Raw genomic sequence first — 17,024 nt, forward strand, 5'->3', positions numbered from 1 at the left:
AACTTATGTTTCTGATCATAAAAAAGAGGAATTAATATGTGCAGTAGATATTTGAAGCACAACAAAAGTTTAAAGAATTTAGATTTAGCTTAGATTTTTCTAAAACCTAAACGTGAAAAAATACAATATGCAAGTAATAGAAGATACTTTTTTTTTTTCAACCAGTCTATTTGGTCATACCTCTTCTTTTCCTAATGGTTGTTGTGAATGATTAAACAATTAGATGCCAGGGGGGCTGTACCACCCAACATATAAAATCGTGTGACCTTACATGAAGGACAGAAAAGGATAAGCACAGAGAAGAGCAATTATGGGCGTTTCTCTGTTCACATATGTATCTGGGATTCTCTACTTTATCTTTTTATACCATGCGTGCTCCTCGCTTTCATCAACTTGTAACCTAAGAAGGAAGTTTAATCTGAATGAAATGCACAAACCTGGTGATGTGGTTCTGGGTGGGCTGTTTGAGGTCCACTACACTTCTGTCTTTCCTGAACAGACATTTACCTCCAAGCCACAGCAGCCCATCTGCAAAGGGTGAGTATCACACATACAAGGAAAGCAAAGATGCACATTGATGACACCTTACCAAAACATTCATGGGTTGAGGATGGCAAAAAGGCTTGTTAATTTCTTTTTGTTTGTTTTTACAAGCATATGCAAATGTATCATTATGTAATAACTGCAACATGTCTTTTATTTTCACACACACAGATAGTCTGTTCCAAAATTCTCTGAATTTCTGATGAAGACATTTCCTTAGAAGTTAACCAATGCTTTTTCTTTCTTAGTTTTGACACTTTAGGGTTCAGGCATGCCATGACTATGGCCTTTGCTATTGAGGAGATCAACAAGAACTCCAACCTGCTTCCAAACGTGACCCTAGGATACAGTATTTATGATAACTGTGGTGCACTTGTTATTGGATTTAGTGGTGCTTTATCACTGGCCAGTGGTCGGGAAGACCAGTTTCAGCTCCAGCAGAACTGTTCAGGAACCCCTCCGGTCCTGGGAATTGTGGGAGATCACTATTCCACTTTTTCTATTGCCATTGCCAATGTGCTCAGTTTATACAAAATGCCTCTTGTGAGTTTCAAAATTCCAGTCTTCTGTACTTTAATGTTTTTAATGATTATTAAAAAAAAAAAAAAAAATATGACCATAGAAATTCTGTATGCTTCTTCACAGGTGAGTTATTTTGCCACATGTTCCTGCCTGAGTGACCGGCAGCGCTTTCCAACCTTTTTCAGAACAATTCCAAGTGATGCTTTCCAGGTTAAACACAGTTACACCTCTCACAATTTGTAGTACATGTAGTTCAGTCGGAATAAAAAAAAAAAAATACTAAATGATGCAGCCATTTCTCTTTTTTTCTTTTTTTTTTTTTTTTTATGCTGATAAGTGTAACAAGAGTTTCAGAGAAATGTATAGAGATCAACTATATATTGTTCTTAAAAAAATACACTTCTCCACATTGCTAATTGCTTCGTGCTCATGTGCCCACATGTAGGTACGTGCTATGATTCAAATTCTGAAACACTTTGGCTGGACGTGGGTAGGTCTGCTGGTCAGTGATGATGATTATGGACTTCATGTTGCCCAATCATTTCAATCAGACCTGCCTAACTTTGGTGGAGGTTGCCTGGCCTACCTTGAGGTTTTACCCTGGGACAGTAATCCAAGTGAACTCAAGAGGATTGTACATTTGATTAAACAATCAACAGCTCGTGTTGTCATTGTGTTTGCACATGAAATTCACATGATTCAACTGATGAACGAGGTTAGAAAATAAATATCTTATTATTAACTTATTATTATTATTGCTAATATTATTAGAAATATTTACTAAAACCTTTTATAAGCATCTATTTTCATCTTACAAAAGCTGAAATTACCCATGATGCCTAAAATGACAGCCTTTTCCTCCCTGAATGAATGAAATATATTCTTGAAGATGTTAACTGGTCATTGAATTAAATTTAGGTGGCGAGCCAGAATGTAACAGGTCGACAGTGGATTGCCAGCGAAACCTGGACATCAGCTGCTGTTCTCCAAACACCACTCTTCATGCCATACCTGAGCGGCACACTTGGCATCGCCATACGTCGAGGAGAAATTCCAGGGCTCAGGGAATTTCTGTTCCAAATAAATCCTGACCGAAACGACAGCAATAAAAACAACATGGTGATAGTTTGATCTTAGACTTAATCTAGTTTTTTTTTTTTTTTTTTTTTTTTTTTTTTAAAATAAGCACATAAACTATGTGTAAACAAAACAGTGGAAGTGATGTTTTTAGTAAATGTCTTTTTTATGTTTCAGGTGAAACAGTTTTGGGAACACACATTTCAGTGTAAATTCGATCCAGCAGATTGGACAGAAGCTGAGGGAACGCTGTGTACTGCAGAGGAAGATATTTCACATAGTGAGACTGAGTTTTGGGATCTTTCTAACCTCAGGCCTGAGTACAATGTGTACAAGGCTGTGTATTCACTGGCTCATGCCCTTGATGACCTGCTGCACTGTGAGTCTGGGAATGGGCCTTTCAGAGGACACAGCTGTGCCACTCTGCAAACTCTGGAACCGTGGCAGGTGTGACATCAGCTCCTTTAGTTTTTATTTTTATAAAGCATTCTTTAAAAAGTACCTGCTAGACCCTCATGTAATGGTTAGCTTGGAATATGATTAAAGCTTGTTACATACTCCACGAGAAGCAAGAACTGAGTTCTTGTTCTCGAGGCTGCAAGAACAAGAAAAAACATCTTGTTCGTCAGGTCCATACATACTCCACGAGAAGCACGTCTGCAGCGGGGAGGGGGTCACTGCGGGAAACAATGTCTGCTTTATGTGCAATGAACCTGGTTGTTACCTCTGCCGGGTTATGTTTTTCCTGGCGTCTTTTTGCTCAACATAACTTAAAAGGTTACGGAGGGATTTTTTTTTTAAATTCAAGAATTGTTGCAAATGTAAAAATGAAGAACTGATTCAATTTTGGTGGTGATCCGGATCACCTTTTGGATCCAGGAATCTTTTAAAAGGATTCTTTAACATTGTGCTTGGCGGAGGTTTCCGCTCCCCGAGTGCTTTTTAGTTTCATATTTAACGAGCAACTTCGCCCACAGCAGGGCGGGTTGTGCACGCGGCTGGGTCCGAGTGTTTTAATGCTACTTGTAAAAATGTTTGTAATTTCTCACCACCTCAATCGGCTGTTTTATCAAAACAATCCGTTTTACCTGCAACAGCAAAACCGCGAAAGCAGCAACTCCGCTTCATGCTTTCTCCATGGTAACGACGCCCACCTCAAATGTCCGACCAATCACACGATACTTCTCGTAGCCCTGCAAGAAAAAAGAACTTAAAATTGCAAGTATCAAAAACACATTTATATTTAGAATATTTTGTAATTTCCTGATTTATATGATTTTTTTTCTAAATAGTCTATAATTGGGTCATCTACAAGTTCAAATTTTAGATATAATATATCTTTGTATTACAGATGTACAATACACTAAACACCTGTTAATTTAGCTTGTTAGCTCCAGCTAGCCTGAAACTCACTGGTTGACAAAAGACATCTGCTATTATGACAATGATCCTAATGCATATTTAACTGTGCTTTGTACATTTGTAGCTTGTACATTATCTGCAAAAGGTAAACTTCACCACATCATATGGTGATCAGGTGTCATTTGATGAGAATGGGGATGCATTACCAATTTATGATGTTATGAACTGGATGTGGCTACCTGATGGAAGAACAAAAGTTCAGACTGTGGGCGAGGTCAGGAGGTCAATCTCTGGAGGAGACGAACTCACACTTGCTGAAGATAAAATCTTCTGGAACTCAAAATCAAAAGAGGTCATTCATTTATTTTTCAGATTGTTATTTTTATTCTTTCTTTTACAAAAGACATGGCAGATTATGTATAATGATGGAGTAACATTGAAACTTTGTCTTCCTACAGCCTCCTCAGTCTGTGTGCAGTGAGAATTGTCCTCCAGGTACCCGGATAGTCAGCGAAAAGGGCCAGCCTGAATGCTGCTTTAGCTGTATCCCATGTTCCAAAGGAAAAATAGCCAATAATACTAGTAGGTGTTGATGTTTAAAAGGATTTTTTGTAACATTTATTGTTTGAATCTCATTGTAATCTATGTTTTGTTAGACTCCTTGGAGTGCATCAGCTGTCCAGAAGACTTCTGGTCCAGTCCTCAGCGTGACCACTGTGTTCCTAAGAAAACAGAGTTCCTCTCCTATCAAGATCCTCTGGGTATCTGCTTGACAACTACCTCATTGCTGGGTACTTTTTTTTGTGCCATTGTCCTGGGGATCTTCACTTATCATCGCAGCACACCAATAGTACGAGCCAACAACTCAGAACTGAGCTTTCTGCTCTTGGTGTCACTCAAACTGTGCTTCCTGTGTTCGCTGCTTTTCATTGGACGACCCAGACTATGGACGTGCCAGCTGAGACATGCAGCTTTCAGAATCAGCTTTGTGCTTTGTGTGTCATGCATCCTGGTTAAAACCATGGTGGTTTTGGCTGTGTTCAAATCCTCCAAGCCAGGAGGAGGAGCCAATCTCAAGTGGTTTGGTGCGATGCAGCAGAGAGGAACAGTTTTTGCTCTTACTTGCATCCAGGCAGCAATCTGCACTGCTTGGCTTGTCTCTTCCTCACCATCTCCATATAAAAATACACAATACTATGATGACAAAATAGTTTATGAGTGTGTAGGTGGGTCCACTGTTGGTTTTGCATTGTTAATGGGCTATATTGGCTTACTTGCTATTCTTAGCTTCATCTTAGCATTTCTGGTAAGAAATCTTCCCAACAACTTCAATGAAGCCAAACTCATCACATTCAGCATGTTAATATTCTGTGCTGTGTGGGTGGCCTTCATTCCTGCTTATGTTAACTCCCCAGGCAAATATGCAGATGCAGTGGAGGTTTTTGCCATCTTGGCCTCCAGTTTTGGACTGTTGTTGGCGTTGTTTGGACCTAAATGTTATGTAATCCTAATGAGACCAGACAAAAACACAAAAAAAGCTCTAATAGGTCATACAACCACCAAGTTATAAGATTAGTTCATTCTTCAAATTCCTGTCTGTATTTTCATTTTACCAATAATCATCACAATGTACTTAAAGCAATAAAGAAATTATATGTGAAGCAGATTGCTGTGTATGTTGTTGTTTTTCAAGCAATGATTAACATAATATTCATTGACATTTAATATCAATTTATTCTTGAGGACTGGAAATAAGACTGCAGCTTAATATGCAGCATTTGTCTGTGGTGTTCAGAAACTGGTCAAATTAAAATATATTGAACATTTAAAGTAAAAGATGAAATCTAAGATATCAGCAATCTGGATCTATCCTGTAATAATGACAATTCATTGTAAATTAGCAGCACTGATGCAAGCACTTGATTTAAAAACAGTTTTACAGTAACATTCCTATCAGCTATTGAACTCCAGAAAATTAAGACTAAAATAAGCTACTATAATTATAAATATATTTAATTACACAGTTTTAGTTGTAAGTTTAAAATATAGTCAACTCCACTGACTCAGCAATCATAGAAATAGAAAAAATGTGTAGCCTTCTTTAGTGCAAAAATCATTTACTTCCTTCATTATTGCAAAGGACATCAAAAATGTCATTTTCAGATAGAAAACTTTACTATTTTAGTTTTTTATTTTTAATCATCAAAAATTCAATTATGTTTGTTTAGCGCATTATGCCAGGTAGTCATGCTGTGTTGCGACAGGGTACTTGCAACACGGCTTTTTGAAGCCCTTCTCCCTCATTGCCTCTTTTATAACTGCATTTTGCTGTTTTTTGCAACAAACAATAATGGGTTGTTTTTTTTAATGATTTGTACAAAGACATCCCTCTCCTTTTCCATCCATGCATACTGCGCCATCTTTTCTAACTGAAATGAACTCATGTTACTCCTTCTGGGACAGAGTTTGTGCCAAATCAAATCAAATTAAACTTTATTTATAGGGCACTTTATTGTACATAAAAATGCAACTCAAAGTGCTTTACATTAAAAATGTTTTGAACACTTTGTGCAGCACTTGATATCACGCTGTCTGCTAAAAACCCCTTGATTGGAGTCTGGTGTGTTGCAGCAGGGAAACTCCCAACACTTACAGGACTGCATGCAGCCCTTGTGGACATGTGCTGGCCATCTCAGATAAAATGACAGATGATAAATCCAAGGAATTTATTTCTGTATTTAACACATTTTGTTTGTGGCAACATGTAAAAGAATTGACCTACATTCATTCGAGGTCTCATTCTGGATCTTGTTGTTTTCTGTTGGTGCTGATATTCCCATAGTTGGAGTCACTAACTTGGCCCTGTCTGGCCATTTTTTGTTTCTTGCTTGATTCAAGAATGTCCAAACAAGCTGGTTCTCGGTTAGGAAGTGTAGAGGTTATCAAGGCCATAGCTATATTACAAGTAATGACTGCAGAGTCAGTTGATAGACTTCTGGATCGTTTCCGTCTAAAAATCTTAAATGTAAAGGATGCTGTTGCTGATAGGAATCAAGAGCACCTTAAGCGAACCAAAGACACCTCAGCAAAATACCAATATTGTCACAAACCAAAAAAGAGAATGCAGGAAAGCTGAACCTAAGTGGTGATGTGGAAAAAGTCCCAGTTAAGTTCTAAAGATTTGTTCAGCTGCTGAATGTCAACTCCCCAAAGTATTTTTAATTTCCTTTACATCAGCATTTTTTCTGACAAACCCAAGAAATCACTTTGCCGTCACCATCCATTTCAAAAGTGACAGAAATATTTTTTGCTGTTTCTAATTTTATTAATAAGGACACTATATGATATGGAATCATATCAAACATTGTTTCTATGTCAGACATTCCTTTCAGCGTGTACACCAACCATCATCATGAGACAAATCTTTGTAAAACCTTGTAGGCTCAGTGCAACGTTCTTGGTGTGTTGCTGCCATCTAGTGGAGAGTTTATTTCACTGCAGTATTGCAATATTATTAAAAGCATTTAAACTGTGATGAAAAATCATTCTAAAATTGAATGCATTTTAGGCCCTGCCCACATTTTTTCTTCTTTAATGCGTGTAAGGTGAAAGAAGAGTGCAAACCAATAAAAGTGGAATAACTAAACATTAAAACACAATGACAGGGCTTTGAGAAGAGGCCAGCCAGGTGAAAGTCATGCGGCCTATTTTACACACAAGCCTAGTCTTGCTTGTGTTGTTTGAGTCCACTTTTATTTCCACGGCATTCTCCTCTCAGTTCTCCTCTTGTGAGTTACAAGGACAATTTCATCTAAATGGGATGCACAAGGCTGGAGATGTGGTTCTGGGAGGACTGTTTCAAATTCACTTCTTTTCCACCTTTCCCGACCTGTCTTTTATCTCCAAGCCACAACAACTAACCTGCAACGGGTGAGTGTGTTTGGGTTACGGCAATTGAAAGAATCTGGGAGAAATCTGGCATTTACAGAACAAAAGCTTATTTTAAATGGGTAAAAGTTTTATTTGTGAACATTTCAAATATTTCTATGCAATCCTCTTTTTTTATTATGTAAAGGTGATTGTTCCATGCAGCTGGCTTGGTTATATTTTTTCTGTTAAACAGTGAAATATCTTTGTCTCAGTTTTGATGTTCTAGGCTTTCGGCAGGTCCAGACCATGACCTTTGCTATTGATGAGATCAACAGAAACACAAAACTCCTTCCAAATGTGACTCTGGGATACAGTCTGTTTGATAATTGTCTCACTCTTGGAGTTGGATTCCGTGCAGCGCTGGCATTAGTCAGTGGTCAAGAGGAGCGAATCACATTGAATAAGACGTGTGTGGGAAGCCCTCCAGTTCTTGGGATTGTAGGTGATTCATCGTCAACACGCTCTATAGCCATCTCCAGTGTCTTAGGTTTGTACAGAGTACCTATGGTAAGTTTTTCATTTTACCATCAAAAAAGTCCTTGAATGATTTAACCCTTTAAAGCCTGACCCAAGAAAAGATTGCAAGAAAAGTCACATTTTTTTTGCTGAAGTTTTGTTTTGTCCCTTTAACTTAATGTAGCTAACAAAATATTTTTTTTAATTATGTTTATTATTTATTACTATGTGATATGTCAAAATTATTACCAAATAGACTTCTGGCTCCTGGTTGCTACACATTTTTATCATTAAATAATGCTGAAGGTTTCAGAAACTTGTGCATCAAATATAAAACATGCAGCATATATTAGGTGTATAGTTTACAAATGGCTGATAAAGCTTTTGGATAGCTTTAGCAATGCAAAGTGTGTGTTTCTACTTCATAGGTGAGTTATTTCGCCACATGTTCCTGCTTAAGTGACCGGCAGAAGTTTCCATCTTTTTTCAGGACAATCCCAGGTGATGCTTTCCAGGTAAAAAAAAACAAAAAAAACCTTACTTTGAAACGTATTTTACACAATTATATGTTAAATTCAACTATTCATAGTCTTTTTGTTGTCAAATAAAGTAAAATAGTCTAAAAAAAAAAAAAAAAAGCAACTATCAGATATATTTAGCTTGTGAATTCCACTCTTTCCTCACCCTGCACTCATTCAGGTTCGAGCTATGATTCAGATTTTAAAACATTTCGGCTGGACTTGGGCTGGTCTGCTGATCAGTGATGATGATTATGGACTCCATGCTGCCCGGTCCTTCCAAACAGATCTCAGTCTGTCTGGTGCAGGCTGCCTGGCTTACTTAGAGGTTTTGCCATGGGAGAAAGACACGACCGAACTGAAGAGGATTGTGGATGTGATGAGGAAATCCACAGCCCGTGTGGTCATTGTGTTTGCACATGAGAGTCAAATCATTAATCTCATGGAGGAGGTTTGTCTTGGTTTAAAAAAAAAACAACAAACTATTATTTCTCAATGCAAAGCATAGATATTATCTGTAAAAGAGTAGAATTAAGGAATCAGCTTTGTATAATTGATTGATGCAGTAATGTAGTGGCTTGAAAATCTGAGTGCATATATTTGGTATGTGCACAGGTGGTGAGACAGAATATGTCAGGTCTGCAGTGGATGGCCAGTGAAGCCTGGACAGCAGCTGCTGTGCTCCAGACCCCCCACCTCATGCCATACCTGGGTGGAACACTGGGAATTGCTATTCGTCGAGGGGAAATACCAGGCCTCAGGGACTTTCTTTTGCAAACACGTCCTGATCTACATCATAACAACAGCCATGAAAATAGCATTGTGAGTTTTTCCAGCATACGCTGCTCTTGTTTCTATCAGTAAAACAGTGAAAAAAAAACCCAAAAAAAACAAGTATCATTGACTGTGTATAAGTTTTGCATGTATTCCAGGTAAACCAGTTCTGGGAATTCACATTTAAGTGTAGATTTGCACCACCTTCATTAGACTGGCTGGAAAACGGGGGAACATTGTGCACTGGAGAAGAAGATCTAGAGAGCGTGGAGACGGAGTTTTTGGATGTTTCTAATCTCAGACCTGAGTACAATGTGTACAAAGCTGTGTATGCATTGGCATATGCCCTTCATCATATGCTGCAGTGTGAGCAGGGGAGAGGGCCTTTTAGTGAGGACAGCTGTGCCACTTTGCAAACACTTCAGCCATGGCAGGTATGCAATGTTCCTCCTGCTTATGTAACTGAATCCAGTGTTTCTCCAGAGTTTAGTCAGCATGATGAAACACAAAGTATTCAAATAGATCATAAAAAGACAGGACCAATTCAGAAAAAAAAAGTTGTTCTCCAGGTTATAAATAAGAAGCAATATTGCATCACTGGAAATGTTGTTTACTGTGTTTTAATTACTAAATGTTTTTCACCTCATTTTATTGTTTTTCTGCCATATTTCTTCTATTTTTTTTTCTTTCTTAGCTTGTGCATTACCTGAAAAAAGTGAACTTCACAACATCATTTGGTGACCGGGTATCGTTTGATGACAAAGGCGATGCGCTCCCAATATATGATGTGATGAACTGGTTGTGGCTTCCTGACGGAAGAACGGAAATTCAAAATGTGGGAGAAGTTCAACTATCAGAATTTAAAGGGGAAGAGCTTACAATTGATGAAGAGAAGATCTTCTGGAATTTCAAATCAAGAAAAGTTATCGCCCATCTTTTTTTTATAACTCATCCTCAAACAGGAAAGAACCCTGAAATAACAGAACCTGTCTTTTTACTTCCATAGCCTCCTCGCTCAGTGTGCAGTGAGAATTGTCTGCCAGGTACTCGCATGGTGAGAAGGAAGGGGGAACCTGAGTGCTGTTTTGACTGCATCCCTTGTTCTGAGGGAGAGATTAATAATGAAACCAGTGGGTATCCATGTGACATATTTTTATAAAAGCATGTTAATCATGCAGTATATATATATGTCACGTTGTGTCCTGTTTTTGTTAGACTCCCTGGAGTGCATCAGCTGTCCAGAAGACTTCTGGTCCAGTCCTCAGCGTGACCACTGTGTTCCTAAGAGGACAGAATTCCTCTCTTATCAAGAGCCTCTGGGTATCTGTTTGACGGCTGCATCATTACTGGGAACATGTATCTGTGCCGTTGTCCTGGGAATCTTCACTTATCATCGCAGCACACCTATCGTACGAGCCAACAACTCAGAACTGAGCTTTCAGCTATTACTTTCACTCAAACTGTGCTTCCTGTGTTCGCTGCTTTTCATTGGACGACCCAGACTGTGGACGTGCCAGCTGAGACATGCAGCTTTCGGGATCAGCTTTGTGCTTTGTGTGTCATGCATCCTGGTTAAAACCATGGTGGTTTTGGCTGTGTTCAAATCCTCCAAGCCAGGAGGAGGAGCCAATCTCAAGTGGTTTGGTGCGATGCAGCAGAGAGGAACAGTTTTTGTTCTTACTTCTGTTCAAGCAGCAATCTGCACTGCTTGGCTTGTCACAGCTTCACCTGCACCACATAAAAACACCCAGTACCATAATGACAAGATAGTGTATGAGTGTGTAGTTGGGTCTACGATTGGCTTTGCAGTTTTACTTGGATACATTGGCTTACTTGCTCTGCTCAGCTTTCTGTTAGCGTTTTTGGCAAGAAATCTACCAGATAACTTCAACGAGGCCAAACTCATCACGTTCAGCATGCTGATCTTCTGTGCTGTGTGGGTGGCCTTTGTTCCCGCTTATATCAGCTCACCAGGCAAATATGCAGATGTGGTGGAGGTGTTTGCCATCCTGGCTTCAAGTTTTGGACTCTTGCTGGCACTTTTTGGTCCTAAATGTTACATAATCTTGCTGAGACCAGAAAGAAACACAAAGAAAGCAATCATGGGTCGAGGCATCGAGTCATAAAAGAGCTCACATTCATTTTATAGGACAGAATGAATTTTTTTTCTTTTTTACTTCCTAACATATATTGTTTCTGACATTGTATGAGGTAGAGCTAATGCCAAACTAATACATGTGAATATAGAGCATTGTGGGTAAGATCATTCAGGGTAGATAATAAGTTTTATTTTTTCCTTTTCTTTTACTAGGTTGAAATACATGACACTAAATCAGACATTGTGGACACTGAAAATGAATCTTGTGCTCTTTTACCTATAGTTTATTTTCATTAAATAAAATATTAATTGGTTCATTTATTGTACCCATAGTCATTACACAAATATTTACTCTTTTAACAGGATTTCAACCCACAGATAAACTTTGCTGATTATTTCTGTAATTGCATAAAAGTATATTATCTACTGATTTGAAATATAATCACACAATAAATATCAAAACTATGAATTCTTTTATCTGTTTGCACCTCACCATGAAGCCAGTTAAATCTCTCTGTTGGTTGTAGAGTTAGGTCTAATTTTCCTCCTCGGTCAACACGTACTGCTGCTTTTTTTTCTTTTTTTTTCTCAGCAATTTCTATATTTTCAAATATTACATAATATATTTTATATAATCAGGACCCATTATGTGCACATATCAACACATTTTATTTAAAGGCCTGTTTTTCTATGTCTTGTCTTTAAAAAGTATGAAAGAATAACCTATTACGATTTTCATTAATAATCTTTCCCTCAGTTGTCTACATACAAGTCTCAGATGGACAAACGGACAGCAGAGGGCAGCAGCAAGTTAATAATATAACAGCATGTAACTCGCAAGATCCATTCATCCCTTGCTTTTAAGCTAGAGCATTAGGACTTGTGAAATGATAGCATTAAAAAGAAAACTTTTTATTCATTGCAATTGTGAAAAGCTGTGAGGAGTATAGATTTTATGCAGTTAGGTAAAGTAATAAAGTAAAGCATAATGAGGACGTACCATCAACTGAAACTTTCATTGTTTTGAATAAAACCACATATGATTTGACAATACTTTTTGTCATGATTAAGACAATTAAGACACTATTATCTACAGTCATTCAAATGACCTAATTTTTTGACAAATCTTTTAAAAATTAAAGAAAAGATAAGGCAGTTTTTTACTGTTCTTATTCTGCATAATAATGCTGTTTAATTTGTTTCTTTTCTTTTTTTTTTTTCAATACAAGATGAGTTACTTAATTAAATGCTGCAAATATGAAAAAAGGATCTCAAGTCAGATTTAATGTTAAAAACAGATTTATTTATTTATTTATTTATTGTCACAGTGTATTGCCTTGTTCTTGTTCTTTCTCAACTTTGATAATAAAGAATATAATAAAAAATCACCCATTTACTGTTGTGGGCTTACTACCAAAGAAATTTTACACAGTATATAGATCATAGTACAATACATAATATGCAAAAGTTTTCATTATTAGATCATTTTAAATGCATTTCTGAATAACAAATTTAGATGACTTAGAGTAGCAAGTCCCAGCATGCGATGTAAATTGTTTTAGCTACCTGGCCATTAGATGTCTCTTAGTATTTTTCTCTGGCCTCAAAAGTATGATGAAACACTTTGGAGCAAAGATGCAGAACAGTAAACCGAAGCTTGAGGCAAGGATGGCAAAAATCTCCACTGCTACTGCGTATTTTCCAGGAGAACTAACATAAGCTGGAACAAAAGCCACCCAGACCGCACAGAAGATCAGCATGCTGAAGGTGATCAGTTTGGCTTCATTGAAGTTGTCGGGGAGTTTCCTGGCAAGAAAGGCTAAGAGGAGACTGGTGCAGCCTAGAAGGCCAATGTAGCCCAATATCAGAGAGAAACCCACCACAGAGGCCATGGCACACTTCAGAGTAACCTTTAATCCCGGGACATCCAGGTCAGGCTGAGGTATTGGAGGGCTGAGCGAGAGCCAGATAATACAGATGACAACCTTGATGGACAGAAGCATGACACCTTTTACTTTAAGTAAAGAGAAAAGAGAAAAGTTGCATTGAAACTTTGCCAGACCTGTATACAAGTGAAAAAGCAGACGCTTCCTCTCTGCTGTGCTGGACCAAACCACTTCATCAAGGCTTCGGCTCCTGGTCGAGCTGAGCGGAACGCTGCCAGAACCACAATGGTCTTGACTTGGAGGCATGAAACGCATAGTACAAAGCTAATCCCAAAAGCTGCTTGTTGGAATCGACAAGACCAGACTGATGGACGACCGATGAACACCAGTGAGCACATGAAGCAGAGTTTCAACGACAAGAGAAGCAGGAAGCTCAGCTCCGAGTTGTTGGCACGTACCTAAACATGAGCAATGGATTACATTCGCATTATAAGGATTCATTCCAAACATTTTTAACAAATATACTAAATTTAGTTGGTTCAGAAATGCTAAATTGATGTACATCAATGTATTCTCTTACCACAGGTGTTTGACGGTGATAAAGGAACACCACAAACACAGCTGTTGTCACTACGGCACCAGAAACAGCAACTGCTGTCAGAGTAATGCCCAAAGTTTCATTAAATGAAAGGAAATCCAGTTGGCGGGGGATGCAAGCTGTTCGTTCAGCATTGGACCAGAACTCAGATGGACAACGATCACAGTGAGGAGAACCTGGGAGAAGCACATGAATATGAGAGAGAGAAGTAGGGACAGACTGTAGATGAGCTGTAAAGATTATCATTTTAAAAGATTGTGCAGCTACTGGAGGACTGACTAAAGAAAATGTTTCTCTAACCAGTTGCATTGCTAATCTCCCCATCAGCACACGGGATGCAGTCAAAGCAGCAGATCGGTTCCCCTTTCCTGGTGGCCACCCGTGTACCTGGGGGGCAGCTCTCACTACACACTGAAACAGGCACCTAAACAACATTTAAAGACACATTAGTAGCACATGCCATAATGGTCATAATAAGTATTTATTCACCGAAACTTTGATGTTGTACCTGATCAGATCCTGTGCTCCACTGAATCGCTGAGTCATTGAGGTGGAGGTCAAACCCATCCACACGACCAATCAAAACTAACCGGAGCTGTCCTTCAGAGGTGCTTTGCCAGTTAACAAGGTCGTATTTGGCTGTAATGTCTGCCCCTTGGAAATAAAACAGTTCACCCTGTGGTGTGGTGAAGTTCACCTTGCTAAGGTGCTGCATGAGCTGAAAGTATCAAAATGTTAGAAAAGTAAATAGATTTTTCTAAGATTACACTGAAAAGCTGTAGTATAGTTTTGAAATGACGCATGGATCGGCATGAAATGACCAAACATAACATATATGTGCAGCCTGAATCCAACGTACAAAAATGTTGAAGCTGAATTTGTTTACCTCAGAGGGTTTGATTAGTTTTGGAAAGGAGCAGGCGGAAATGTTGTTTCCAGGGGGACTGCCTATGTCAGGGCAGGAGAGAAGAGTGTGAAGAGCGTGGGCTGCGGCATAAACTGCAAGATAGACATTATATGTCACTCGTAGCTGAGAGGCGTCGGTAAAGACATCATGCACTCCCTCCAAGGTCTCTGCGCCATTGCAGGGTGGTAGAGCAGCTCTCTGAAGGGATCCGTCAGAACGAACAGGTGATGAAGCAACAGAAGAATGAGAAGTATCTCTTGGGATGCAGTCAAACTCCTTTTCCCAAAATTCCTTCAAGAACTCATCACCGGGGCGAAGAGATGGGTTCAAATTTTTTATGTAGTTTTCAAATCCAGGTAGAGGTGAACTTCGAATGGCCACACCAAGAACACCTCTTGCCACTTTATAAGAGATGGGATTTTGGAGAAGATCACTGCTGGCGCTCCAAGCCTCGCTGGCCAGAAACTGCCTGTCAGTCACCTAGTCATAACAAGATAATAAAGCTCTTTTCAGTGGGAAAAGTCTTCATTTGGGATTTGAAGTTAAATGATGTTCCATTTTCGTTTCTTACATTTAAATTGTCTAGTTGCACAAACAGTTCCCTCACATCTGTGTACCAGGTGAAGATCAAAATCACTTTTGCAGTTGAGGCTTGAATTGTGAGCGCCGCTCGTCTGGCATCGTTCACAATATTTTCCCTTTGGAGAGTCTCAACAAATGCCAGACATATTCCGGCCCCCTGAATCCCCTCCTGAAATACCTGCATTATATATTCAAAGCAAGAAAAACATGAGGTTTAAGTAAAGTCAAGAGCTTAAAAATGGTATTAATACAGATCCTTTAACGTTTCCCACAAATAAAATTCAACAACAAATGGAGCCACCTTCACTGCCATATGCCCATAATCATTATTTGCAATCACTGCGCCAATCCAAGTCCATTTGAAGTGTATGGCAAGCTGGACCACAGCCTGGGCTTGAAAAACATCACTGGCCATTGTCCTGAAGAAGTTTGGGTATTGTTGCCTGTCACTTAGACAGGTGCAGCTAGCTGTGTAGCTCAACTGAGAGACAGAAAGTGCATCAGAAATAATAATCTTCATTCTCCACACTTGATTAAACACACCATTTTACAATACATTAGGTTTACTCTGGAATTACTTTCCCTACAGTTGTTTTGTTACTCTTCATTATAAATTGAGTCCCTTTTAAAGTGTGCAACAAAAACAAATCCATAAAATCAGTGACATGAAATAAAGGCAAATAATCATAAATGTGCCTCTACTTCCACCCCACTGTCCATTAAGTGAGATAAATAAAATTACTCTTTAAAAAATCCATATCTAAGTGGAACTCACTAAAGGGACATGAAGTGGCCCCAAGATCCTGGAGAGTATTTGGGCTGTTGCAGATGAATCCCCACCAATGATTAACGGAACAGTCTGATCACCTAATGGCAAAAGAAAAAGATATAATATAATAAGTTTTTCACTAAAAAGAGCATACCAGTGTTGGATCTTTATACAACACACAAGTGAGATTTAATACCTGTTCTCTCCCCAGTTTCCTCTTCATATCCAGCTGCAGCGTTACAGGTAGGCGCGTCTCCACCAACCATTGAGAAAGCTGCTGGTAGAGCCCAAGCAGAAAGGGCACAGCTATCATGAATATAATAGCCCAACTTCACCCCTGGTAGCAAGGCTGAACTATGATTTATTTCCTCTACAGCAAAAATCATAGCATTCATGTACTGAAGGGGTAGATGTTGCAAACTGAAAAACACAGGAGAAATGTTATGATAAAGATATGAGTCTGAATGTTCAGGTAACTTAAAAACAGCTGATCTAAAAAAAAAAGCATGACATTTTTTAAAAGGAAAAATTGTCAGGAAATTAAATGATGTAAAGGACAGACTTTACAGCGAAGACTTTCTCTCTTACTTGGTGCAAGGCATGTTTTCCGGCTGCTTAGTGAAGTCATGATCTTCAGCTGGAGGCGAGTAATGAAGGTTGAACAGTCCACCAATGACTACATCCCCATCCTCAAACAAACCTTTGTACTTAGGTGTTCCCCATCGACGACAGTTTGTAGCCTGAACCATCTGCAACCCCACTCGGAGCCCCAGCTGTCTGCCCACAAGGAGCAGGGATGGAGCTGAGTATGTCCACAGAATGATTAGCCAGAACACCAAAGACATGGGTAAAGCTGTAGTGGAGACTTGAAGTACACACAGGACACAATCAAATACTAATTACACAAAGTGTAATAAAGAGGAGATGAAAAAAATCACCATCATCCAATAATTTCAGAAATAAAAATGTTAAACTGCATTTCACAATTTGTAAAAAATTTGG

General features: G+C 38.8%; 2 protein-coding genes across 2 annotated transcripts; one reads left to right on the forward strand and one right to left on the reverse strand.

The window, feature by feature from the left end:
- Positions 1 to 310: 310 nt before the first annotated feature.
- Positions 311 to 11,308, forward strand: LOC306760203 (uncharacterized protein; the record flags this gene model as incomplete). The annotated part of the gene is made up of 19 exons (XM_079246002.1): positions 311 to 537; positions 792 to 1,086; positions 1,189 to 1,275; positions 1,511 to 1,780; positions 1,984 to 2,184; positions 2,320 to 2,589; positions 3,629 to 3,856; positions 3,963 to 4,086; positions 4,161 to 5,067; positions 6,136 to 6,238; positions 7,283 to 7,434; positions 7,647 to 7,941; positions 8,319 to 8,405; positions 8,590 to 8,859; positions 9,024 to 9,230; positions 9,341 to 9,616; positions 9,877 to 10,104; positions 10,189 to 10,312; positions 10,398 to 11,308. 19 exons carry the CDS (start codon positions 311 to 313, stop codon positions 11,306 to 11,308), a joined length of 5,262 nt encoding a protein of 1,753 aa, XP_079102128.1.
- A 1,534-nt stretch (positions 11,309 to 12,842) lies between these two features.
- Positions 12,843 to 16,741, reverse strand: olfcr1 (olfactory receptor C family, r1; the record flags this gene model as incomplete). Its single annotated transcript, XM_079246503.1, has 11 exons — positions 16,611 to 16,741; positions 16,219 to 16,442; positions 16,029 to 16,120; positions 15,555 to 15,734; positions 15,243 to 15,431; positions 14,651 to 15,151; positions 14,273 to 14,482; positions 14,065 to 14,188; positions 13,747 to 13,940; positions 13,343 to 13,624; positions 12,843 to 13,265 (listed from the first exon to the last, which is right to left on the reverse strand). Exons 1-11 carry the CDS (start codon positions 16,622 to 16,624, stop codon positions 12,843 to 12,845), a joined length of 2,433 nt encoding a protein of 810 aa, XP_079102629.1. The 5' UTR covers positions 16,625 to 16,741.
- Positions 16,742 to 17,024: the final 283 nt, after the last annotated feature.

Source organism: Telmatherina bonti, assembly GCF_933228915.1.
Source record: "Telmatherina bonti genome assembly, chromosome: 9".
NCBI lineage: Eukaryota > Metazoa > Chordata > Actinopteri > Atheriniformes > Telmatherinidae > Telmatherina > Telmatherina bonti.